A 26,893-nucleotide genomic window follows, 5' to 3' on the forward strand; every position below is an offset into this window, starting at 1 on the left:
AGCCCCCAAGTCTTCTCTGCCACTTTTAGTGCTCCCATTCCAAGTTGAAAGTAATAAGCCAAGGGCAGGGAAGGGGAAGTCAGTATGTATGGGCTGGGCCTGTGCAGAAGGGATGAAGACACAAGGAATGCTTGGGGGAAAATGCAGGAGAAAAGTGGGACTAAAGGGAAGGAGAAAATGAAGCCAAGCTTAGGAGAGAAGTTAGAGGACAGTTTGAAAACCAAGATGTTTTTTCAGAAACCCAGAATTTAAAAGATGAAAGAATAGGGAAAAGGAATTGTCATAGGCAGACTGTGGGGGAAGAGGCAGGATTTGAAAAGAAGGTAGGCCTTTCCAGGTGAAAGATGGCAGAGGACTAGGGCAGAAATATAAACAGTGCCCTGGGGACATGGCTGGAGAGACTGCGGCCAGAGAACGTGGCACATATGCCACATATGGGGCCATCGTGTGGGAGTAGAAGAGCCTTGTTCCGGCCTCTGTCCGATACTGCACCCCAAGAGCAGCCAGAGCTCTGGTGAGAGGCCGTGGGGAAGAGAAGACAACAGGAAGGAGCAAATTCATGCATCTGTGGCGCCCTTCTGTTCCCTCCACCACCACATCTCCTAACCCTGGGTAACTGCTTCACCACTGTCCTCCAATCCCCCCGAGACGGCAGCAATAAGCTGCCCTGACTCCTTCCTCACCCCCAACACACACACATGATACATCATGAAGTTTTCCTTCTCTACAGCCCGGTGGTTCTGACTTTGGCATGTTACACAACTGCACTGTCCAATATGATATCCACTAGCCACATGCAGCTTTTGAGCACTTGACCTATGGCTAGGCAAAATTGAGGTGTGTCTTTCCACGTAGGCAAGGCTCAACTGCAGGAAGCCCTAGGCCTTGGCAAAATGCTCCATGAGCCTCCTGGAACCTGGAAAGATAGGCAATCTCATGGGGATTCGAGACACTCAGCTTTCTGTTTGGAGGGAGGCTGTCATGGGGCAGTTTCTCGTCTGCCTCCCTCATTCTGGTGAGGCATGGGATTTTTCTGCCTGCCTCCCTTCTCCCCTGTCCTTGCCCCAGAGGGTTCTGCTGCAAGCCATAGAGCTGCTTAGCGGAGGTGTGGAGTTGCTACTCAGGAACGCAGTGTGCCGCCCTTCCTGTTGCATGTCATCTGGCCCCTTTTGTTTCAGTGTCATCCTGTGCAACAGAGACACAGAGAACGGATCCCATTGCTGGCCTTGCTTTTACTGTCTCTTCAGTAATAAAGTGCTTGGCTCTATGTGGGTTTCTAGTTTTTTACCAGCTGAATTTGTACCCTGCTTGACAATTTCTGAAAGTGTAAGCGAAAGTTGCTCAGTTGTGTCCGACTCTTTGCGACCCCATGGAGTGTAGCCCACCAGGCGCCTCTGTCCATAGGGATTCAGGCAAGAATACTGGAGTGGGTTGTCATGCCCTCCTTCAGGGGATCTTCCCAACCCACAGATCATACCCAGGTCTCCCACATTGCAGGCAGGTTCTTTACCTTCTGAGCCACCAGAGAAGCCCAAGAATACTGGAGGGGGTAGCTGTTCCCTTCTCCAGGGGATCTTCCTGATCCAGGAATCAAACTGGGGTCTCCTATATTGCAGGCGGATTCTTTACCAGCTGAGCTACCAGGGAAGCCCCTGACAATTTTTAAGGCTTATTTAAAAAACAATATAAAATATGTCAGTAATGGTTTTCTACTGATTACATGATGAAATGAAAATATTTTGGATATATTGGGCTATTATTAAAATTAATTTCATTTGGGTTTGTTGGGCCTTTTTTATTATGGCCGCTAGAAAATTTTAAGCTGCATATGTGACTCACATCATATTTCATGTCAACTTCATTGACAATGAAGTCATAGATTGGTGAGAAAGAATATTGGTGGTGGGGAAGAGGGACTGACGGGGTTTTATTTTGCCAGAAAAGTGTATTAAAAAAAACTTACCACCAATTCACAGGGACATTTAACACAGACATTCCCCCAAAATATATAACCATAATCTCAGAATAAAGGATATATTTTTAAATTGAATATATGTAACTTTATGGAAACTCACTGCATTGTCCATATTTTTCTCTTACTGCTTTAGGGTGGTGAAATATTCCTCAGACTGATGAGGACAGTGTTGAAGAACCATTGCTATAAAGAGCTAATTCCACGAGTGAATAACTAGCTAATTTTTATGGGACCTTTAGAGGTGACCACTCCAGGTAACAGTGGTGGATGAGGCTAGCGGGGTGTGTCTTTTTTGTCCTGTAGGTGTTGGACTCTTCTGGTGTGTTTTGCAGTGTTCTTGTGGGTTTGTGGCCCCACCCTCTCCTCCTCTGCGCAAATAAGGGAACAATATAGAGTGTCAGAGTCAAAGAGCATAACCAGAGGAACCAAAGTAAACAAATACGAATTTATTCTTTCAAAGCAGAATTTAAGGGAAAGGGAGAAAAGCACCACAGTGAGTGGCAAAGTTAACCAATTTGTTCCCAGCCCCGCCCTTTCATCCCAAATTTTTCTAGACTAGTATGCCACCCTTTCTGCTTCCCCGAATACCACCCTTGTGACCACCAGCTCTTGTAGCCAGCGAGCAGCATCACAGGCTTCAATCTGGCCTCAAGACTGCCCTAGGGACACCAAAGACATTGAGCAGGTGCCCTTCCAAATGTGGCAGCTGTGGGAGGAGATGAAGCCTGGGAGCTTAGCCTTGGCCTTGAGCCTTTTGCTCTCCCACAGTCACTGGTGTTTAAAGAACAACAAGGAGCTGATGTATTCCTTTGTTCTCAGAGTCAGCTTTTGGCAGGAAGGCCCAGAGATAGAGGTGCCCAGCTGAGTAACTATGTCTCCACAGCCCTAGGGCAAGCCCCCACCTTTCTCCTCCAGAACTGTTTGTCTCAGGACAGTTACATTCTTAATTATCTGTCACTTACATCAACAGAACTTTGATGAGAGTCCTGGCTTGAAATGGTCTCAGAGGCCATGATTCTGTCATTGAGAATGCCTGTTCAAGGAATGCTCTAGCCTGAAGTTGAATATGGAGCCCAGATCCCAAACACACACCGCAAGCATCATAGGTATTCCTTAAAATTTATCCGGAAGGAAATCATCACCCAGGATTGGCCTCTGTTTGACCTCAGGGTTTCTCATTACCATGGCCTGCCAGCCCAGCCCCTAAAGTACGACAAACTCAAGCAAGTTTCTCTACAAGGAAATATCTCCAAACTTTGGACCTTGAAGGAAATGGGCATTTGAGGGCCTTGGTTTCAGCCTTTCCATCCTGGAGGGAAGGGGGCATATCCTGGGTTGGACCCTCTCTAGGGAACCATGCAACAAACAGCCGGATGTCCTCCAACCAGTCAGCCTTCCTCAATAATTGCCCAGTCAACCTGACTCCACTCTGCTCTCACTGGAAGTAGAGGTACCCTCCTAATGGCTTTTTGGCCTCTGTCAGATTCTGTCGAGAATATATCACCTATCAATCCTAACTGTTCCCCGTACTATATGCCACAACCCCAGCAAACACTCACTTTCCTTACCACTGATGCTAATCCCACAAGTCAAAGGTTTTCATTAGGCCGCCTAATGAACCAGCAACCCCCTTGACCACCCTTCCAGTGTGGGGCCATAAACAACGCAGCATCACACACTATACCTCTAGGAGATAAGACACACAACAGACGGCCTAACACACAACACATCTCAGGAAATCTCACCTTCATCTGAATTCACAGTGCCCAAAGATCTGTTTACCTCACTGTGGGCAAACTGTGAAGTAGTGTGGGCAAACTGTGCTGCCGTGACTGTCACTGGACCCTTGAGCCATATACTCACCTCAGGCATCAAGGTAAACACAGGACCACAAAGTGTCAGTGACCCTATTACTGAGAATTCAACTCTTGACCTGCTGCTTCAGTCCACCTATAACACAAATCCTACATAACGAGATCTACATCTTCTCTACCATGACCCACTGCAGTTGTCATAGGCCCTCAAGAGCCCAAGATCTCTCAGGCAGAGTAGAGATTATGGAAAAGGAATTTGCAGAACTTTCCTGGTAAGATTGTTTCATAACATGTGCTTTCTTCAGGCTTAGGCAGGCATATACCTCATAGATCCTGAGCTCTCAGTCCCATAGAAAGTTTCTCCTATCCTTAATGTGCTCAGTTGCTCAGTTGTGTCTGACTCTTTGAATTACAGACCCCATGGACTGTAGCCCACCAGGCTTCTCTGTCCATGGAATTCTCCAGGAAAGAATACTGGAGTGGGTTGCCATTCCCTTCTCCAGGGTATTTTCCCAACCCAGGGATCAAATCTGGGTCTCCTGTATTGCAGGTGGATTCTTTACTGTCTAAGCCACCAGAGAAGCCCCTACCTATAATCTTGGAGAAGGCAATGGTACCCTACTCCAGTACTTTTTCCTGGAAAATCCCATGGACGGAGGAGCCTGGTGGGCTGCAGTCCATGGGGTTGCTAGAGTCGGACACGACTGAGCAACTTCACTTTCTAGGCACCTACAAATATAGGTCCCTTGCCAAGCCTGCTAACCAATGTCCAGGCTCTTTGTTTGATGCCTACCTGCCACCTGCTCACCATATATTACCAGTTTTCCTGCCCTGAGACCTCATGAGCACCAAGGCAATTGTCATGAAAAAGTCTGACACCCTGAACCTGTGGCTTAGTGCCCCTTGGTGATTCTAGAAGGAGGCAATCCTAGGTTTCTGGACCAAAGCCACTGCCTTCCATGCCCTGCAGTAGATAAATCTAGTTTCCCAGCAGTTCTACCCACTGGCTACTGCTTGATTATAAGACAGCACTCCAACCATCTCACACCCTTCTAACCTTGTTGGCAGTTTCTACTTTCTTTAAAGCCCTGAGTCAGACTTAGAAATTGGAAGGTGCAAGAAGATGTACTCTGTGTCTTAGCCTGGCTATTTGTTCCTCCCTTTATGCACAGGGTGGGTAGAGCTTGGATTTGCTCTATTTTGGCCCCTGAACCATTATTCAGAGAAGCCCAGAAAAATTCATCCCAGGACCAGGTCTTCAGGGAACAAGATTTGGAATGAATGAAGAGAACAGAGTGACTCTTCCTGTTAGATTCCTCTGTGGCCACAGGCTTTCTGTTGCTTTGGTCTTGAGGATGGCTCACCTCAAATATGAATGGAGAGACATCCTAAATGAGCAGCTAGGAGGCATCTTATCTGTCCATCCAGAGGCTGGGACTAACAAAGAGCAAGGCAGAACATTAATACTTCAAGAGGTATTAGAATTTAATGTGTAAATGAGGCTGGGGTAGTACTGATGTACAGTAGATATGAAGGATAGCTAAGTATCTATATAAACTTAGGCAAATTAAGTCAGTTGCAGGATTCTAAGTTATAAAGTTCCTTTTGACAGAAATCTGCCTAAATGAGACCTGACTCTGTTCAAAGTTCCCAAGCCTGCTCCCCCGATGCTCCCCCCTCCCATTATCTACTCTGAATAGTTTCTGGATAAAGGGATCATGGTATGTGTTGCCTAGGAAAAGTTAGATAAAATTGCCTAGGCAGATTTATCCAGAAATCTGCCTAAGAAATTTGAGAATTAGGTTCATTTTCCAGAGTTAGAAAGAAAGGTTTTATGCAAAGGAAGGCCTTGCTGTTGTCTGTGTGGAAAGTGGCCAACTTGCTGATTTGAAGCCTGTGGACCCTAGGAAAGGGCTACTATTCAGGGTGGACTGTTGCATCTGCCTTCTGATTAGCTGAGGGATATCAGCCACCTCATCTGATTTAACTTAAGAGAAAGAAGGGTCACAGCCGTCAAGGGTGTGAGACAGTCATACTCCTCTGGTCTAGAGGAGGGCTTTCCTTTCCTCACCGAAGGAGAAGACCCCCTTGCTGAGAAGCTGCCAGCCCTCCCTCAGGGCTGTGAGGGCCGACTCAGAAGAGTTGGTCTCTCAGGATGCTGAGCCTTTCAGGAAAGAGGAGGATCCGGGGAAAATATCTAAGCCCCTACATATTTCTTTACTGTTTCCCAAAGTAAGGTGAAAATAGGAACCTGAATGAACTGTTCCCCCTTGAGAAAGGTCTGCCAGGGACTGAGGCAGACGAAACTGAAGATATTCACAGAGGAAACAACATCTAGGTAGCATCAGGAGGACTAGAGCTATACCCTCGAGCTGAAGTTACCTGACACACATTGCCCAGATTTTTCAGGGGTACTTTGGGGGGTGGGACTGTCTTCAGGCCACCCCTTCACCTCCTTTGTGTTGGGTCAGAGAGTAGGGCTAAGTTCTGTGTATTCATAATGCTGGAGCCTTGGGGTCATTAGGTGCCCTCCATCTCCATCATTCCATAGAGAATGGAAAGGGACCAATGGGCACTGCTTCACAAGGCAACCCATCTGAATGGCTTCCAAGTGCCATTAGCCTGGGCTGCAACAGAAGCGTACTGAAGGGACTGACCTCAAACTTGAAGTAAAGGGCACATTTCTAGAATCAGAGGAATCATGCCTCTCCCTCCCCCAGCCCCTCTACCCCCACCTCGCATACCACCAAATCTCTGCTGCTGCCCCGAGCACAAATAACTCCAGCTGAGGAGAGTGGGGCCAGCGGGGACTGGGAAGGTTGGGTGAAGTCTGAGGAAAGCCTTTGGCCAGACCAGCAGAGGACCATGGACTATAGGATGGGGCTCTGGTTCCCTCAAGAGGCCAGCAGTGTGTTGGCAGTCACATCAGAACTTCGTACACTGGGGAAGGCATGGCGGAGCTTCTCCATGATGTCCTCCAAGCAGAGGCTGACATCTTGGCTCTTCAATCCCACATCATCTGAATTGGAAAAGAGAGATTTGGGAAGACAACTAGAGATCCCCTTATGAGGTCAAGGGGCCGAGGTAGGATGCTGCCTGCTGAAAGATAAACCTATAGCATGTGTATCTTCCCAGCAAGATGCCTAGATACGTATGAGGTAATCAATATACATTTGTAGAATAAAGAAATGAATGAATCAGTCAATAATCCAATCATCCCTGACCCTAAGCTCAAAGACATGAGGAGGAACCAGTCCCAGCCCTAGCAGAACCTTGGGCAGGAGACCTGAGGCAAGACAAAGCCATGAAGGAAGGGGTTGAGGGAACTCACCTGCAGCTTCAGTGTCTGGAGTAGTTTGTCCTTTCTCTTGGGGGTGACTGCCTTCTGACTGCTGTGGAGAGGAAGCCAGAGACGAGCCTGCAGAGCCATTGCCATTGGATTCAATAGGTGGCTGGAAAGAGGTAAGGCATAACTTAAGTGACTTTTGCCTTCCTGACCTTACTTTGACAGACTCTTGAGCTTAGAAAGGTCCTTAGAGACCTCATGCCCATCTCTTTACCCTAGGACTTGAAGAAACTTTTGATGGTGCCCCATTCAGTGGCTTCTCCTTTCAGGAAACTTCTTAGAATATTTAATTACTAAATACCTTCTTCCTTCAACACCAGGTATCAAAGGCTCCCAGTTCTTATAAGGATGGCATTGCCCCCAGAAGATCTCTTGCTTGTCATTTCAGTTATAATTAAACTATTTAGAACCCAATTCCATCTGGAAATATAGAGTTGCACCCCTGATCCTTGGTTCATGACATAAAATCATTTGTTAAGACCTCCAGAAATTGATCCAGAGGTCATCCCTTGGAAGATCTGGTGTGGTATTCCCTGGTATGGATAATGACAACAATAGGTAACACTTATGAAGTGTTTACTAATATTTCTGGTATCATGCTAAATTCAATAAATGTATTATCTCATTAGATTTTTACCACAATTCCATGAAGTTGGTATATTTTTATCCCTGTCTTACAGATGAAGAAACTGGGGCTTAGTGAGGCTAAGGAAGTTGCCTAACATTCTAAGGCCACTAATTGGCAGAACCATATTCAATTCCAGGGCTGTTGAACTCCAGAACCACACTACATCCTATACACTCCCTCTCAAAGAGAAAAGGAATAAAAAGTAACAAGTGATCTGTCCATAGCTAAAATCTTTCTTTCCCCAAGCATGCCAATTTGCTTCTTTCCAGCAAACATCAAAGCAGCAAAATCAACCTTTTGGATGGTTCTTTGAACTCGTTCTTTCAATACCAGATTCAAACGGGGGTTGGGGACATGAGCCCCCAAAAGCCCTCCCTCTGCCCAAGGCCCCACGGTGACTTGAAAGTAACACAGAAGGATGGAGTGGAAGCTCAGTGCAAGAAAATTGGCCGAGTGCTGTGATATAGTGGCTCCTTCATTACCCCATCTTTTCTGATTGTCAGCTCAGTGCTCTTTAGAAAGCCTTCCCAGCCCTCCCGTGCCCAGAAGCTGCTCAGGTTCTTCCCCTGGCCCCAGACCCACCTGTAGGAGCAGCTCCCTTAAGCGCTGCAGCTGGGACTCCAGTTGCTTGTTGTGGTCTTCAAGAATCTGCATGCGCGTCTCCAGGCGGCTCTTGTGCTGCCGAAGGATCCGGGCCTCAGCCAGCAGCTCCTCATTGCAGTGGCCCTGCGCCACCTCAGCAGAGCCCTCAGTCAGGGCGGGTACCTCAGTGGCCTCTTCATGCTGCCACTTCAGGCGCCTCAGCTCTCCCTGGAGAATCCTGTCAAGGATGGAGAAGCCAAGGCTGAACGTCCTCATGGGGTATTGACTGTCCAGGGCCCAGTGGCCCCTCAGAGCCATGCGTGAATAATCCCTTTGCATTCCCATTCCCATCCCCACTCCAGCCGTGCTCTTGCCTTAATGGCCATATCCATTTCCTCTCCAGCGTATGTGTCATTTACTCTGCTGTTCTTAGGCTGCAGCGCAGAGAGCTGACATTTAGTATAACAAATTTCTCAGCACTTTGATGTGCTGCTTTGGGGATTAATTCTGACCTTAAAGCCAGGCAGAAACACATTCTGCAAAAAAATGAGGCATTCGAGTCACTGACTCACCTACTCCACTTTTAGATTTTTAGATTACAGGGGAAGACATAACATAAACAAAAGATCACCCATCTTTCCTCTTCTCTCTGCCACCCTCCTCTTTGGCCCACTTTAAACACCCACATTGTGTCATCAAGGAAACAGATTCCAAAGAGATGGTCTCCTTTGGGAGATATTACTTTTTTTTTTCCTTTTTTACAATAGAATCACTCTGTCTCCGGTGCTTCCCAGGGCCTCCCCACCACTGCTCTAGCACAGCACTTCTCAAAACACCCATAAGAAAAAACCAGGGGGATTTTTCAATCCATTGTGGATCAGTGTTTGGTCTGAATGCATATGGCTAGTACACTGGTCATGCCACACAGCACTTGCCACACAAAGTTCAACAATACTCAAACTGGTCTACATCCTATTCAATGAAGACAAGTCCACTCATTATATGCTTGGATATCATGGCAATGTCGAATTGCTATGAAAGTTTCTAAAAGCTTACTCTGTATTTATGTATTTATCTTGTCTTGAACCAGTAAAAGATACTTTGCAAACAGGCACTGTTCTAAGGACTAGCGACTCCAGACACAGTCTGTTAGGCCAGCAGCATGGGCAACTTCTAGGTTAGAACAGCAGGAACTGAGGCCTCACCCCAGGTCTGCAAATCAGAACCTGCATTTCACCGAGCTTCCCAAGTGGCCCGTATGCACATTGATGTTTGAGAAGCACTGTTCCAGGGGGTGATATTTATTCTAGGACACACCCCCAAAGTGGCTTAGATGCTCTTCAGACTCCTGCTGCCCTCTGTGCTTTAGGGAGATCAATGTCATCCCTGTAATCATCTTCACCTTCGCTCTTCCAGTCCTCACATGCTCTATGAAATATCATCCTCCTCTTACCACTTTCACTAAGTGATAAGGATTTCTTTCCAACAACTGAAAGTTCCTTGAGGGCAGAGACAAGCAGCATCTCTTCTGTATTCTCTGTGTTTGCATTCTCTCTGCCGGCATCTCCTGGGTACTTGGAGATACTCAGCTTGAGTTAAAAGGATTCAAATAATTATTAGTATTGTGTGTGTATGTGTTTATTTGCTCAGTCATGTCTGACTCTTTGTGACCCCATGGACTGTAGCCCACCAGGCTTCTCTGTCCATGGGATTCTCCAGGCAAGAATACTGGAGTGGGGTGCCATGCCCTTCTCCAGGGGATCTTCCCAACCCAGGGATTGAACACACATCTCCCATGTTGCAGGTGGATTCTTTACCATCTGAGCCACCAGAGAAGCCCAAGAATACTGGAGTGGGTATTCTAACCCTTCTCCAGAGGATCTTCCTGATCCAGGAATTGAACTGGGGTCTCCTGCATTGCAGGCAAATTCCTTATCAGCTGAGCTACAACAGGGAAGACCAATTATTAGTATAGCTAGCTTTTATTTTAGCTATTGAAAGGGCTATTTTAGAACCCTTTCAATAAGACAGACACTGGCTAACACATAATACGCTTGATCATTTTATCTTCACAAATGACTCTCAGACATAGGTATTTTACAGCAGCTCCTCATCCCCATTTTACAGATGAGGAAATGGAAGATCACAGAATATAAGTCACTTGTTCGAGGCCACAGAGTTAGGATGTGGAAGTCCAGGACTTGAGTTAAGCTGTCTGTCTCTAGAAACCACACAGATCTCTGCCATTGTCACACCCACCGGTTCTCATCCTCTAGGTGGGCTAGGATCTTCTCAAGCTCCCCTTTGCTCCCTGTGGCCATGTTGTGCGGAGCCTGCTGTCTGAAGGCTGGCTCCCGGTCTGTAACGGGGCTGGAGTGCCGTAGCAGGTACTGGTCCTCATCTCTGTGTGCGTGTGGGGAGAGGAAAGAGGGGCCGGGCATTGAACAGGGAAACAGCTCAGGGTGTGAGTTCTCAGCTCCCAGCTCAAGCCCCAAGACACATGTTGGGGAAGTCCCTTTTTAAGTTGCACACGGCAGGAAGAGGGACCAAAGTGTTCAAAGGTGCAAGGGTCATGCTTGGGGGTGACAGGATGCTGGGGCTTCTGGGTTCTGCTTGTAGTGATCTGGGAAACAATGAGCAAATCAGTTCCCTTTCTGTGATGTTCCCCCACCCCATCCCCCTTCGCTTTCCCATCCCCAAGGGAATTGTGGCCTGCCTGAGTCCCAGTTCCAGGACTGGATTTATCCATGTAACTGACAGTTCCTAGGTCCTCTGAGAAAGCTGGGAACCTGCCTAGAAATGACAGGTCCCTTCTCTGGGCTAGAGCATCCAGGAATCTCTCTGGCCACACTTCAGTCAAGCCCCTGATATCTCCCCAGGGTTGATGTAACCCAAGATGGGGCACTGGCATTTTGAGCATAAGATACGGCTCATTTGTGCAACTTTAGATGAGGGCATATTATTCTTCCCTCAGAGTTGGGAATAGAAGGATGGGATATTACAACAGGAAGGGACCTTAATGGATGGCAGGGAGGTAGTACATCCTTCACTGCCCAGTTCAGCTGATAGAGGACACACTGCTTCTCTCATTAAACACTGCCCAGAAAGCAGCCTTCTTTCCTTAGGGTGTCAAGGACCCTAACCACCACACCCCTCTTCCCTTGAGGATATACCCTTCCCAAATAGTGGCCAAGGAGAGCTATTTTTGGCAAATAAGCAGCTGTGAAAACTCACATGCTGTCATCTGGGGACAGGCTGTCATTAAAGAAGGAGCAATTTTGACTTTCCATCTCAGCAAGCCTGGGAAGAAAGAGCAGGAACATAAGGGAACACAGAATATGAAGCTTGCTTTCATCTCAAGGACTCTAATCACACAAGGGGATAATCAGGGAGTTTGGGGGGCTGTCCCAACTCTCCCTCCCCCCAAACATTGGGCCTTGCTGGCTGCTGCATATCCTCACTGTGCCCGTCCCCCTGGCTATGGTGCCATTCTCTTGCCCCACCTGAAAACCCCTTCCCCCTTGGACTCCTTACAATTCTCCTCCCCCAAATGTGGTGGTACCTGCTGGCAAAATGCTCAATTCGGGAGTGTGTGTCAGCGTGTGGCAACATCGGGGAAGAAGCTGGCCTAGAAAAAAGCAGCAAAGACTCAGAAGACCAAAGAGTGCGTAGCTGGGCAGCCTGTCTCCTCACCACCACCCATCCACACACACCCCATCACCACCACCGAATTAGAGAGCTGGGCAAGAGCTGATGGGAACAAGATCCAGAGACTGGATTCAAATCTGTTTCTCGGGTCAGATTCCTGGTCAAGCCCCAGCTGAATTGTGCTGTCACTAGTTGGGTTTGTCCTGGAGCACTGCCCTAGCCCACGCAGGACTCGGCCCCTTCACAGCACACCCTACGCTCAGTGAGGATGCCTGCAGCCCCTGCTCAGCCTCTGGTACTCACGTCTCATTGTAGTCAGCCTCCAGCACCGATTGAACAGGCAGATAACCTCGCTGAGGGTGTTTGCTGAAATAATGCTTTGAGCGGAATTTGTTCTTTAAGGTAGTGGCAAAGTCCCTCATGTTCTCACTGGATGTGGTCTGGGGGGAGACAAGACAGGGGGACTCACCCTAATGGGCTTTTCTATGGAGGTGTGGCTGCTCCACTGGAGCAGGAAACGTGACTGGTAATCAACTCTCATTCATCTTTACCACATCTCACTCCTAGAAAAAGATCTAGAAGGATATGTGCCAAACTATGAACACTGGTTGCCTAAGGGAAGTTGGGCTGGAGGGGTGGGAAACATACTGAGAAAAGGGGACTTTGTTTTATACTTTAAACACCTCTAAAAATTAGAATCTTTTACAATGATCATATATTTGTTAACTTTTAGATATCTTTTACATAAATTCTAGAGATGCAGAAGATGAGCAGGAGTTAGAGGATTATCGGTCTACCATCTCAAGCCAGTTTTCGTGTATGATTTTAATAAATGTTTATTTTTGCAGTGCATGGTAAGTCGCTTCAGTTGTATCTGACTCTTTGTGACTCCATGGACCGTAGCCCACCAAGCTCCTCTGTCCATGGAATTCTCCAGGCAAGAATACTGAGTGGGTTGCCATGCCCTCCCCCAGGGGATGTTCCTGACCCAGGGATTGAACCCGCATCTATTACATCTCTTGTATTGGCAGGCAGGTTCATTACCACTAGCGACACCTGGGAAGCCGAATGTTTATTTTTAGATGATAATAAAAGAAAAAATTTAAAGGGCAACATCACTGCTTCCATTGGGTCACACATGTTTCTGTGCCAACAAAACATAGAGAAGAAATGACAGCTCATGGAGATGGATTATGGAGATGAGGAAAGGAGATGGGAGAGAGCAGTGGGGAGAGCTAGGGATATGCTTGGGACTTTGGTCTTATCTGTGGGGAGAGGGATAAAAGAGTTTAGGAAGCAGAGTTAGCTCAGGAAGCTAAGCCTGGAGCTGTGGGTCCTGAACACAACAGAGGAGAAACTCTGTGGCTAGAGTTCAGGGATGCTGACCAACCTGGTCTCAGGAGGCTATGAAGGGCCCAGTTTTCAATGAAAGCCAAGTCAGTTTTGGAGACCCAGGTAAAGAGCATTCCCTCCCTTTCCCGCAAGAGACTGAGTAATGAATCTGAGCACAAAATTTAAACTTTGGTGTTGACTAAAAGGGATAGAAGCAATGACAAAGTAGCAAGTAAAGACCAGGGAACAGGAACGATCCAGGAAGCTAAGCAGGAAAAACTAAATAGAGGGATCAAAGGCTAATCACCAGGAACTGCCTTGCTCTATTTTTTTCCTAGACTTTTCTCTGCAGGAGAATAGTGAGTGCCTTTTAGATGACCAAGAATGTCCTGGGCTGCTCCAACCAGTTGCAGCCCAGGTGAGGATGAAGGACAAGCTCTGCTAGAAGAACAGGCCTGGATCCCTCAAACCAGTCAGTCACCAGGCCTGTATGGAGGATGCTCCCCAGTGGAGAGCACAATACAGTTAGCCAATGCTGGGCAAAATGGACCAAGCACCCAGAAGCTGAGAGCTGCCGGCCCCTCCCACCCAGCCCAGAGGCTCCATACCGGGGTGTAATACTCCATGATGGGGTAATGAAGTTTGTTGCCCTTGCTGGCCCTGCCAGTCAGGAAGCAGGTCTGGCAGATGTCCACGTTAAACTGTTTCAGACTCCGGTACCTTGGGGAGAGGAGAGGTTGTGGGAAAGAGGATACGATGTACTCTAGTGACCTTCCCCTCCCCCAAACATCCAAATTCACACCTACATTAGAAGAGGGTGAAGCATGGAACTATAACCTCCTGTACATGGAGCATTTAACCTCCTACACATAGCAGTGGCAGAGTCCTCACTAGCTGACTAGTCTTACTCCAGAGACCATAAATCTCCATGAAATCACATACTCAGAGTTACAGGAAGTTTGGGAAATAGCATTGTCTCACCATCTTTTTTCAAAGGGAGGGTGGTATAAACAACAAGATCCCATTGTATACAGAAAACTAAATTCAATATCCTATGATAAACCATAATGGAAAAGAATATTTAAAAAAGAATGTGTATATACACATATATACATAGATGTGTATATATACATTCTGAATATATATATAATGTATCCAAGTCACTGCTGTACAGCAAAAATTAACACAATGTTGTAAATCAATTATACTTAATGTTGTAAATCAGTTATATTTTAATTAAAAATATATAAAAGGGAGGGTGGGACAGGGGTAAAGAGCTCATTATATCAAATGGCCTTCTAAACAATGGTGGCCTGAAAGGGTACAGTTTCACAGGTATGATCAGCTTCCCTGGAGAAGGTACACCTTCATTATGAAGACAACTGATTCTATCAGCTGTGGGCATGTTGACTAAAAGTTATTCCTCAAAGTTATTTATAATAACTGTATTATGACTGAATACAGACCAGCCATTCAGATCCAATTCCAAAGCCTTCCTGGACTGCCCAGACCCAGTAGCATAGCATGGTGAAGTATCTAGACTTAGAGCAGTTAGAGGGTCTGACATCTTGTCCTAGAGCTACACCAGCCAGTGGTGTAAACTCCGCCTCTGTGCCTCATTTGCTTATAGAAAGCAGACTGGTTGTAAAAAGAGTATGTGCTAGAGCTTTTTCTCTAGCACAAAAAAGTTATTATTTAGTCAAGAGGTCATGTCCAACTCTTTTGTGCCCCCATGCCCTATAGCCCTCCAGGCTTCTCTGTCTGTGGGGTTTCCCAGGCAAGAATACTGTAGTGGGTTGCCATTTCCTTCTCCAGGGGATCTTCCTGACCCAGGGATCGAACCCACATCTCCTGCATTGGTAGGCATATCTTTACTGCTGAGCCTCTAGGGATAAAAACAAGCATTTTATGATGAAAGCCAAATTCAGGACAGTAGTTATCTGTGTGGGAGTAGGAGGGAAAATTCATCAAGGAAACTTCAAATATATTGTTTTGCATATTATATAAATGTTTATGATATATAAATTAGTAGACATAAAATATATAAATATATAATGTATATATAAATATATTGTAAAATCTTGTTTATTTCTTCAGCTTGGTGATGGGTGCCCACCATGGGGTACTGGAGCCAGCTCATACCAGCTCATGGGAGTCAGTTGTTAACATTTCAGGAATTTTCCAAGTCGGTTGTTAACTATAGCTATTATTTAAAAATTAAATCATATAAGCTCACAATTAAGCAAAGAGTATTAAAAACTAAGGTGATAAATACTCAAGCTTATCACTTCCTATTTCACTCTCATTTATGCTCTGGAGGTTGTCTGCATCTATTGTACCCTGAGGTGGAAATGCTATAAATGGTGTACAACTGTGCATCTCTTCCTGACGTCCTGTGGGTAGACTGACTTTGGCCACGGTGGGAGTATCTATATCATGGAAATTAGCCAATGCTCTATCAGGTTTCTCTTCTGCTTTCTGGAGAGTAGGCTGTGAACCATTTGCCAGCACACCTTTTGGTACATAGGTGTTCTCATAGGTCAGGATGCTGGAGCTTTTGGGTTCTACTTAATGCTCCCTGGGAAACAAAGAACAAATTACTTCCTTTTCTGGGTTGTTCTCCCACTCTGCCCCCACTTTGCTTATCTGTACATTTTTCTAGGTCTGAATACTTCATAATATAACTGAAAAAATATTCCATCTTTTTTTCTTTTTCAAAAATTAAACAGAATGCAATAGAAAGAATTACAACCATATACAACAACATATATATATATATATATATATATATACACACACACACACACACAAACAATGGATTAGTTATAATTATATAACTACAAACTGCATCGTTTTGCAATATATGATTTATATGTGACATTGCCTATTTTTATTAGTATCACTCCAGCAGGTATTGTTTTCCCTACCTGAAGCCCTTGATGGGGCACTGCCTACAGATAGAGCACTTGGTCTGATGCTTTACTTGTTCAGCAATGGTGACCCGATGCAGAACAGCCAGCCACACCATGGATTGGGGCTCCAAGTTGACCCATTCCAGGAACTGTGAAGCTTCAATGACTGGCTTCCCAGTACTCTAGGGAAACAAGAAGCCCGACGGCGATGTCTGAGGCCCAAAGCGTCTTGAGCCTAGCATGGCAGCCCTCATGGGAAGAAGAGAAACAGCAAGGCCTGGGTTTGCCTGTTCTTTAGAGGTGTCCACCTTCTACCCTGTCCTAGTAGACCTGGTGGTCCTAGTGGACTCTGATCCTAAAAGCCCAGAGAACCCTCTGCCCTGTTGTTCTAGCCCAACAAACTCCCTTCCATCTGAGTACTTTAGCACAGGAAACTCTACTCAGTACTCTGTAATAACCTGTATGGGTAAAGCATCTGAAAAAGAATGGGTTAATGTGCATAACTGAATCATTTTAATGTACACCTGAAACTAACAAAACATTGTAAAGCAACTATATGCCAATAAAACTTGAAACAAATATCTGAAGCAAAAAAAAAAAAAACAAGAACAGAAGCCCAGCTTTGAATCCTCCCTCCCTTCTTCCCAATCTTTGCCTCATCATCCCTCCTTTCCTCCCTCCCTAGCTCCATACTCACAAAACGGAAGCAACTACGGACACTGGGCTCCACGTTGCTGCCACCAAAGGCTGCCACTTCCCCCAGCTGACGGGGCACCTGAATGGCCTCATGAAGCAGGACACCAAGATGGCGTTGGTCACACTGGCTGCCTGAGTTGGCCACTTGGCTGAAGAGGTCTGCTGGCCCCACCATAAGTCATCGCCAAGCCCACAACAGAAATGGCCAGGGAATGGTGTGAGGAGAAAGAGGAGAAAAAGAAGAGAGGGTAAGAGTGCACTGACTTAGCTAATGACTTTTGAAACTGGAATACCTAAAGGTCCCTGATCTTCTAGAAGCCCTCTAAGAACATTCTAATGCTCTCCCTCTTTGTGTCTGTCTCACTTTTTTCTCTCTGAACACAGAGAGGAGGAGGGAAGGGTGAAGAGAGAGTGAGCTGTGTGTGAGAGCAGTGCCAGACACAAATACGCTGCTGGAAAACAGAGTCTCAAGAAGCAAGATCAAGGGGTTAGGGTTCAAAGGTGCCTGAATATGAATCAAGGTCTGTCTGCCCTATCCCCTCCTGTTCATGTAGCCCATGTAGTCTCATACTGCAGCAATCTCTCAATTATCCACACAAATGAAAAGAAACACTGCACAGATACTCTATAAAGAGGACATAATTCAACCCATTTGGTCATCTAAGAATTCACTCTAAATGACTGTGGAACAGCCTATGGGACTTATATTTGAATGTTTCCCTTGTGGAAACTCCCCTATTCCAACCCAATTTTAAAAAACCTCCTCCAGAGTTTCTTGTCTCTCTGCTTCATGCCTCACCTAAGGCCCAGAAAACTAAAACTAGAAGGCAGAGGGCCTGGGCTTTAGTTCTTGACCCATTACTAACTAGCTTGGGAAACCCTGGGTAGCTTATGAATCTCTCTATGCTGAATTTTCCTTACTTATAAATGAAGACTACATCATCACTGTCCATCCCGTCTGAAAGGAATGTTGGGAGAAATAAATTACATCATAGCTATGAATGTACTTTGAAAAGTCTCCTTCCCTGTAAAGCTTTCCTAGATTGCTGTCCTCACTCTTCTGTGATCTTATATAGCACATATCCTTTCCCATTCAGGTTATTCTAATTATCACTCTAGGAAGTGCTTTCTCTGTACTTCTGTCTCCTCACACTTGAGACAGGGACCACATCTAACTGGATCTTGTACTCACCACATTTAGCACAGTGGTCAGTGAACATTAAATACCGGACAACTAATGATGCTGCTGCAGAAAAATGCAAAATGCTGTACAAATGATGGAGGATGGAAGGGAAAACAAAGATACTGTACACCAGAGAGGTTTAAACTTATAGAATTACATGCTGTCCACCCCCCAGATAATGGGATTATTGCATACTACCCATGTTATCCTATGGAAAGTCTCCAGCAGAACATGTGACATAGTTTGAGCATCAGATTGGGAGAGGGCTAAGCCTGGTGATCCATCGGGAAATGGAACTAGAAAGTCCAGGTCCTGGGTATCCCAGGATCCCAACTCAGATCCCCATAAAGTAATTACACCAGATCAGAAGGAAACAATGGCCTTGGAGTGACAGTGGGAATGATAACGGGCCTTAGACCCATCTTGTCCTTTGGCTGTTGTAGATTCTTTGCAATAGCCTGTACCAGGAAGCATTACAATGTAGCCTGAGTAGCCCTGTGCTGAGTCATAAGACTGGACTTCTGCTTATCTTGCACCTTTCTTTCTCCCACCACAACCCTCCCTCCACCCAACTCCTCTTCCAGACTTTGGAGTTGTACTCACACTGAAGTTTTTCCTTCACTTCCGTGCCACACAGGCAGGCAATGCCAGTCTTAAAGGACAATGCCCGCATCTTTCCACTGCGACCACTAGGTTTAAAAGAAGAGACTGAGAACTTGAATATCTGTAAAGGGTTAACATCTTGGCAGTCATTTCCCTCAAGGGGTGGATCCCAGCAGGGCTTGGTGCCACCCATACCCCAAGCTGAGCTGAGTCCAGATCCACCACGGGAGCAAACCCTTCCCACTGTGTCCACTCCAGATATCCCACTGGAACTTCATCCTGGAGGCTGCCAGGGCAGCAAGCCCTTACCTATCAAAAACATTGAGGAGCCAGTTGAGACTCATGTCTACACAGAGCGGCACATTGACCAGGATGCCTCTTTCCTCCTCCAGCCGTTCATATAAGGCAGTCAGACAGTGAATGACCTCCACCACATCCATCACATGCTCACTGGCTTGCAGATCATGCTCATTGAAGATCTCCAGGGCTGTGGTTAAAGTTACCAGGTCCACTGGGGAGGAAAGGAGAGAAAGAGAAAGTAAAGCCAAAAGTAGAAGCCCAGGGACTAGACAGGGAGATACAGACACCAGCATCACCAAATCTGACTCCATCTCCAGACTAACCATTTGTAAGTATGAAATAAGCTTGCCCTTTACCAAGACTCACAACCCAAGTAGGGAGAAAGCAGCAGAAAACCCCCTAAATTAACTTCAAATATTTCTATACCCAAATGATCCTTGACATCAGTTTCAAGAAGATGGTGGGGTTTGGGTAAACTCTCAGGGATCAAATACCATACCATTTTTTCAGTTTCTCTGTCGTTGCATGCATTTCAACTGCAAATAGGTGGGTCCATGAACCTTGTTCTAAAAACCTAGACACTGGTTATGAAGGCTTGTGTATGGCTGTGTGAATGTGACATACCTCAGGAGGATTTTTTAATTACCCCAAATGCTGGTATCAGCCTAGCCAGATACACTTGGTCCAGGAAGATTGGATGGACAGTGTCTTGGAGAGGAGACAGAAGGCACATTATATCTGCAGCCATGTTGTCCCCTAACCATTGGCATTTGCTTCAACTGTTCTGCTGCTACATCCAATAACCCCAAGATGGTGAAAGAACACAAGCCTTCAATGGCTTCAAACCATTTGCTGGATACTTCTTGCCATAAAACACTAGATTGATTGTCTAGGGCAGGGAAGAAGGGACAAGGAAGAGGAGAGCTGTGGGTTAATTTGGAAACAAGTCTGGAGGTTGGAGAAAATAGAAGCACCCTAGAAAGATCAGGTATCCACAGCCAGCATATCCCAGCCTTTGGAGAGTCCCCACAAAGCTGACCAACAACCTTGGCCAAGGTGGGATGGGAGTGGGAAACAGCCAATGGATGAGGAAGGACGAAGGCCATAAGGGAAGTGTGATGGGAGACTTACAACGCAGTGCCTTCTGGACTCTGCGTAGCTTCATGGCAGTGCGGTAAGCTGAGAACTTAATGTTGTTCAAATCAGCTGCAAAGAATGGAAAGAGATCCACTCAGATCAGGAAATGCAAATTAAGACCACAACAATATATCATGTTACACCTGTCAGATTGACAAAAAATAAAAGTGTGACAGTAGCAAGTGTCAGCAAAGATGTGGATGAAAGAGAATTGCTAGTGGAAGTGTAAACTGACACAATCATATTGGAAATCAACTTGGTATTACCTAGTAAAACTGAACACTCATATATCCTACAACCCAGCCAGCTGTATATATTCTAGAGCAGTGAGTTTCACATTTTTTTTTTTTTTTACCAAGCAGCACTGTTTTTGTTAGCTCCAAAGTAGAAATGACCCAAATGTCCATAACAGTAGGATGGATGAGGAAACTGTGGTATGTACAATGGAACACTCAATGGCAGTAAAAATGAATGAAATATAGTCACGTGCATCAACATGGGTAAAATCTACAACATAATAGTGAGTCTCTCTTAGCAGTGAAAGATAAGGCACATGAGAGTCACATTCATCTTAGCCTTGATAATGTCTTTCAAAGCAGATATAGCATATATCTATAAAGCATAATTCCCTGATGTGATGATAAAATTGCTCAGGGGGAGAATAGAGCTTCCTGTTGAGGGGGGTGCAGAGAGGAAAGGAAGGAAGCTACTGGAAAAAGGACAAGGACTCACTTCCACCCTCATTTGCTTGTTGGATGGGATTCCCTTGTGTTCTTTTTTATTTTTATTGAGACAACATTGGTTTATAACATTATATAAGTTTCATGTACACAATATTTTACTTCCATCTGTCACCATTCAGTCAATTCCCTTACCTATTTTGCCTTTCCCCTACCCCTTCTTTTCGGGTAACCACTACTCTGTTTTTTGGTATCTATGTGTATTTGTTTGGTTTGTTCATTTATTTTCTTTTTATATTCACATATGAATGGAATAATATGGTATTTGTCTTTCTCTATCTGATTTATATCACTCAGCATAATATCCTGAAAGTCTATCCATGTTGTCACAAGTGGCAAGATTTCATCCATTTTTATGATTGTGTTCTACCATGTGTATGTGTGTGTGCGTGCATGTGTGGGTGTTATGTATGATCCAGCCATCCCCACTCCTGGGTATTTACTCAAAGAATATAAAAACACTAATTCAAAAAGATATATGTACTCCTATATTCATCACAGCACTATTTACAATAGCCAAGACATGAAAACAACCTAACTATCAGCAGATGAATGAATAAGTAGGATATGGTATATGTACACACGATAGAATACTATTCCCCTGTATTCTTATAGGACAAAGGCAACTGTATAGATCTCCACCCTATACAGAAACCTTGAATTCTTACCTAGAGTTTGGTATAACTCGGTCATCTTGGGATGGTCCCAGCATGTGGTTTGAGCCTGGTGGCTATAAATAAAAGCATCAATAGCACCAGGGTCCATATCACCCCCCACCCCACAGACAAACATGCACATATCCGTCACTGATAGGTTGGATACAAGGAGCAGCAGGATCTAAGGGTGAACCCTGAAGATCCCAAAGCACAAGGGTTCACCTTTACCCAGGTAGAATATTGAGCTCTTGAGATGAGTAAGAGGAAAAACTGGATTGGAATCCCAACAGATAGGGGTGAAAGGGATAGGTAGAAAAAAAGACAGGGGAGGGAGAGGGTGGGCAGATGATTGACCTGTTTCCGATTCAGATGGTCACTCACTTGATGTAGTAGGGAACTTTATTGGGTGAAATTGCTCTTTCCCAGGGAACCTGAACAGAGGCTGGTGAGGGAGAAGAGAAAGAGAAAGGAGCTGGCCACTAATGTTCTTCAGACCCCTGATTACTCCCCTGTACTATCCTCCCAAAGAAATAGCTAAGCCCAAAAGGGGATGCCCGAGTCTCATTGCAGCTCTTAACAGGACCTGAGCATGGGGCAAACATTTCTAATGAAGACACTTCACTCCCTGATGTTAAGGTGAGGGACGGAGAAGAGGTTGTCACTGATACCTTCATGTGCCAGAGAAAGAACAAGGGCATGAACATGTGGCCTTGGCCACCCTGGCAATCTTTCCCCTGAGCAGGCTGTCATTTTGTCCATTCAGCTGCAAGCAGCTGGTGTGCTACTGTGGATATGAAGTGACCCTACTTTCCTCATGGGACTCAAAGCCCTTCCCCCAGAAGGCCCAGCTTCTCAGTTCTGTGAGACAATGGGGAACAGGACTGCCCACTCATCTATGGTGAGAAACTCTGGAAAATGATGCTTCTCTCTGTTCCATGTCTTTAACTTCCAGATGTTCCAGGAGAGGCTCAGTCATCTGGTCAATCTCTTCCTTGCAGTTTTCCTGGGTACAAGAGCCTTCTGCAGGTGTAGCTGCATGCCAGTCATTATAATTCAATAGTTCGAATTGCCATTAACATTTATTGAGTTCCTACTATGTGCCAGATACTCTGCTGAATGCTCTGTGTGCATATCTAATTTTCATATCTAGTTACATTTCCACCATCTCCACTCTGATTGGGTCACATCGTCCCTCATTTAGATTATCACAATATGTACCCTAACAGGTCTCCCTCCTCCTATTCTTGCCCCCCAACACTCTGTTGAAACAGAAGCTGGATCATGTCATCCCTCTGCTCAAACCCTTGCAAGGGTTCTTCATTCTACTCAGAATAAAATCCTAATTCTTACCATAGCCCTCCAGGCCCTCCATGCTTTGGCTTTCTGCTCCCATTCTGATCTCTTGCTCTCTCTCCTCTTCACTCACTTCTATACTGGTCTCCTTGCTGTTTCTCAGGTATGCCCCTGCCTTAAGATCCTGGAAGGTATTGTTTCCTCTGCCAAGTCTGCTCTTCCCTCAGATGTCTACATGGCTCATTCCCTCACCTCTTTGAGGTTTCTACTCAGTTGCCATGATTTCAGTGGCAACACTCCCAACCACCCTATTCAAAATTGCAATGCCTCCTCCATTAAGTCCAGCACTCCCTAACCCATAACTTGCCTGCTTTACTTTTTTCTGGAACACTTGTCACCAACTGACATTTTACACACACACACACACACACACTTATTTGTTTATGGTTTGGCTTCTTCTAGCAGAATGTAAGCTCTCCAAGTCCAAGAATTTCTGTTTTGTTCACTAATGTAGCCCCAGTGCCTAGAATGGTACCTGGCCCATAGTAGGCCATCAATAAATATTTTTGGAACAATAAAGTCATTTAATTCCCATAACTCTATGAGCTAGGCCATATTTCCCCCTCTTTTTATATATGGGAAAATTGAGGTTCAGAAAGGTTAAGCTATTTTTTTCAAGCTTGCACAGCTATAAAGTTGAGGAGCTCTGACTCAGATCCAGGTCTCTCTGACTCAAGAGCCTGTCCTTTTAATCACTATCCTACACTGCTTTATTCTACTGCTTCTTAGATGCCAAGGTACACTGGGCTCCCACCAGGCCCCCAACAGACAACAGTAGACTCTCTTGGAAAGTGTCTGAGGTTCTACAAAGTGAAGTACAGCTTGTCTCACATACAGGAGAGGAAGTGTTGTGACCCAGGCCCAAAGTCCCGGTGAGCATCCTGAAGCTGCTTAAGCCTCTCGCCAACTGACACCTATGGAAAGAATATGCAGGAAGTCAGTGGCCTCATTCCATATATCCAGGGTGGGATTTCCAGGTGCCTCCGACCATCTTTGTGAATTCCCTCCAAGGCTGCCTTTTCTCCAGTTCCAGATCCTCCCACCATTCACCCAAATCTTAGTTCTCCCGTGTCACTCCAAGAGGTCTGAGAAGAGCATCTCTAACTCCAGGTCACAGTCACTCTTCATCTGCCCGTCTACTCTGAGTGCTCAAATGCAGACAGGCCCCTCTCAGACTATTTTAATTACTTCCTGCAGTTTAGAGGTTGAGAAGCTCGTTTCCTGGCCCCAAATTCTATACAACTCTTTCCCCACATAGATCCCATTTCAATGCCCCTTTCCTTCCTGAAGGCGTGGAGAAGCCCCCCCATCCTCAAGCCTGGTTATACCGAATCTTTCTCCCATAGCTCACTTTAGGCTTCTCCTTTACCTGTAGCTGTTTCCACCGGATGTTGATTTGCTCCAAAGCCCGGGAGTTCTCCATTGACAAGTGCACATCAGAAATGGCCAGTTGATGGGCCAGATCATTTACTAACTTCACTCCATCTTTCATGGGGGAGAATTCTTCCTTGAAGAGCTATGGAACCAGGATCCAAGTCCCACAGCAGGTAGATAGTAGGAAAGAGGAACCATTAGTCATTCACACCAACTCCTTCCTCTTTACCCACAGATTTTGTTTTAGTAGCGCAGCTTCCATGCTTAGGGCAACCAGACTAAGATGTGTGTGTATGGGGGGTGGGGGTGGGCATTGTCCTTACTTCCTTTTCTTCTCTCAGAAAACACCAGGGAAAGAGAAGACAGTAGGACAGAGGAGATCTCAGCTAAGTGTGTTATTTGTTCAGCCATGTCTGACTCTTTGTGACCCCAAGGACTGCAACCCCCCAGGCTCCTCTGTCCATGTGATTCTTCAGGCAAGGATACTGGAGTGGGTTGCCATGCCCTTCTCCAGGGGATCTTCCCAACCCAGGGATCAAACCCAGGTGTCCTGCATTGCAGGGGGATTCTTTACCATCTGAGTCACCAGGGAAGCCCTCAGCTAAACCAGCCCCCAAATCCAGCAGAGAAACTGGAAGAGACTCTGTTGAAGTCCAGGGCAACAATGGAGCCTCTGCATCAGGAACACTATCAGGGTCTGGGTGGAGTATCTGGTCTCTGGGTAGCCAGGGGAGAGGGCCTGCATACCTTAAGAGCCTGGATATGCTCGGGAAGTGAATCAATGAAGAGATCCCCGATGGGCTCCCAAGTGGCTCGGACTCCCTCGGCCTGGGTCAGAGTTGCATTTAATTCCTCCATTGCCCCTTGGATCTCCAACAGCTGCTCCAGAGTGCGCTCAATGTGGCGGTGCTGGTCCACGCAGCGGGCTGTCAACTTCTCCCAGAGTTCACTGGCCACTGTTGCCTGCTTCCACACAAAGCGGCTAAGATTCTGGATCCGCTGTCTAGGAGAGGTATCTGCAAGGGCAGTCATAAAGTCAGGTCAGGCCAGCCAGGCAAGGGTGGCCCACAGAAAGACAAAGACAGCCTTTTGTAAACAGGTGTGTGCTGTGTGTGTGTTTTCATACACACACAAATACATATTTTTTATGGCTGAGTTCCTTTTATAAATGCGGCTTTTTTAAAAATTAAAACTTTAATTTTGAGTTCATAGTAGATTCATATACAGTTGTGAGAAATAATAGAGATCTCATGTACCCTTTAGCTAGTTTTCCCAAATAGTAACATATTGCAAAATTATAGTATGTTGACATTGACACAATCCAGAAATTTTTTTCCAAATTCCCCAATTTTACTTTTACTCATTTGTGTATATGTGTGTGTTCTGTTCTATGTGATTTTATGACATGTGTAGGCTCATGGATCCACCACCACAGTCAAGAGACCATATTGGTATTTTCCACCCATAGTATCATGAGGATTTCCTCATATTCTTAAGAAATGGGCAAGGTAAAGAGTAAGTAAAATATTTAAGAGGCACAGTAAGGCCAATAATCCAGAGTTCTATTCACATGACCTTGGAATGTAATTTTGCATTAGTGTCTATTGTGTGTGTGTGCTAAGTTGCCTCAGTCACATCCAACTCTTTGTGACCTCATGGACTGTAGCCCATCGGGCTCCTCTGTCCATGGGATTCTCCAGGCAAGAATATTGGAGTGGGTTGCCATTTCTTCCTCCAGGGGATCTTCCTGACCCAGGGATCGAACCCACATCTCTTATATCTCCTACATTGGCAGGTGAGTTCTTCACCACTAGCACCATGTGGGAAGCCCACTGTGTGTTGTGCGGTTCCTTCCAAAGAAGGGGGGCATTTTATGAAGGTCTAGCAGAGGAGAGGTTAGTATAACTTCCCCAGCCTTTCCACCTAGGCTCCTAAATTGTAATTTTCCTTCTCCTCCCTCAGACCTCCCCTCAAAAGTAGATTTAGAGCCCCCAAACTCCAGGCTAATTGGAATTGCCCTGCTCTCTTGAGCTTGTTCTATCTGAGGCCCATTGGGTGGTAAGTTGAGTACTGGTTAGTACTCAGTAGCAGGGGCTCAAGGCAAACTAAGAGGGTCAACAGCCTCGACAAAGGGCTCCATTAATGAAGGGTCCTGTCAGGTCATTCATAGCCAGTCTCAGAGTGTCAAAGCTTTTATCTGAAGAAGAAGGCTTGCTGGGCCATCACATGGAGCTAAACACCATGGATCCCACCCTGATGCCTTATTTAAACTTAGACCTACAGTGACCCACTCCATCAGAGAAAGAGAACCAGAAATCATCAGGATCAGAATTAAAGAGCCACAATCAGTTTTCTTCTCAAGTACCATCACCTAATTTTTAAAGATTTTTTGAAAGGATTTTTATTTGCTAGTTGATTGGAGCAGTGTCACATGCCTCTCTATACTGGAATAAAGCAGTACGTTTTAAAAGAACACACTACTACTTTTATTTACTGAGTTTGTTTAATGCATTTGAGTCTTTTTTATTTCTTTTTCATGTCTTCTTAGATGGCCACACACGATGCTCCAGAGAGCCACATACAGCTTTGGGCCAAACACTCAACTCCCCTGCTC

At 45.6% G+C, this 26,893-nt stretch overlaps 1 protein-coding gene across 3 annotated transcripts in view; it reads right to left on the bottom strand.

Moving 5' to 3' along the window:
• Positions 1-2,401: 2,401 nt before the first annotated feature.
• Positions 2,402-26,893, bottom strand: part of DRP2 (dystrophin related protein 2) — a 47,066-nt gene continuing 22,574 nt past the window's right edge. For 2 of the 3 annotated variants that reach the window (XM_005227794.5, XM_010821665.4), the window contains 18 exons: positions 25,027-25,295; positions 24,275-24,421; positions 23,741-23,819; positions 21,934-21,994; positions 21,565-21,626; positions 20,151-20,225; positions 19,029-19,230; positions 18,720-18,805; positions 16,935-17,092; positions 16,253-16,419; positions 13,934-14,045; positions 12,297-12,433; positions 11,908-11,973; positions 11,580-11,645; positions 10,605-10,748; positions 8,346-8,583; positions 7,121-7,241; positions 2,402-6,808 (listed from right to left, as the gene is read on the bottom strand). In XM_005227794.5, coding sequence (XP_005227851.1) covers positions 6,684-6,808; positions 7,121-7,241; positions 8,346-8,583; positions 10,605-10,748; positions 11,580-11,645; positions 11,908-11,973; positions 12,297-12,433; positions 13,934-14,045; positions 16,253-16,419; positions 16,935-17,092; positions 18,720-18,805; positions 19,029-19,230; positions 20,151-20,225; positions 21,565-21,626; positions 21,934-21,994; positions 23,741-23,819; positions 24,275-24,421; positions 25,027-25,295 — 2,315 coding nt within the window. In that variant the 3' untranslated portion in view covers positions 2,402-6,683. The remainder of the gene's footprint in view (positions 6,809-7,120; positions 7,242-8,345; positions 8,584-10,604; positions 10,749-11,579; positions 11,646-11,907; positions 11,974-12,296; positions 12,434-13,933; positions 14,046-16,252; positions 16,420-16,934; positions 17,093-18,719; positions 18,806-19,028; positions 19,231-20,150; positions 20,226-21,564; positions 21,627-21,933; positions 21,995-23,740; positions 23,820-24,274; positions 24,422-25,026; positions 25,296-26,893) is intronic. The other variant, NM_001206106.1, reaches the window with a different exon arrangement.

Source organism: Bos taurus, chromosome X (genome assembly GCF_002263795.3).
Source record: "Bos taurus isolate L1 Dominette 01449 registration number 42190680 breed Hereford chromosome X, ARS-UCD2.0, whole genome shotgun sequence".
Classification (NCBI taxonomy): Eukaryota; Metazoa; Chordata; class Mammalia; order Artiodactyla; family Bovidae; genus Bos; species Bos taurus.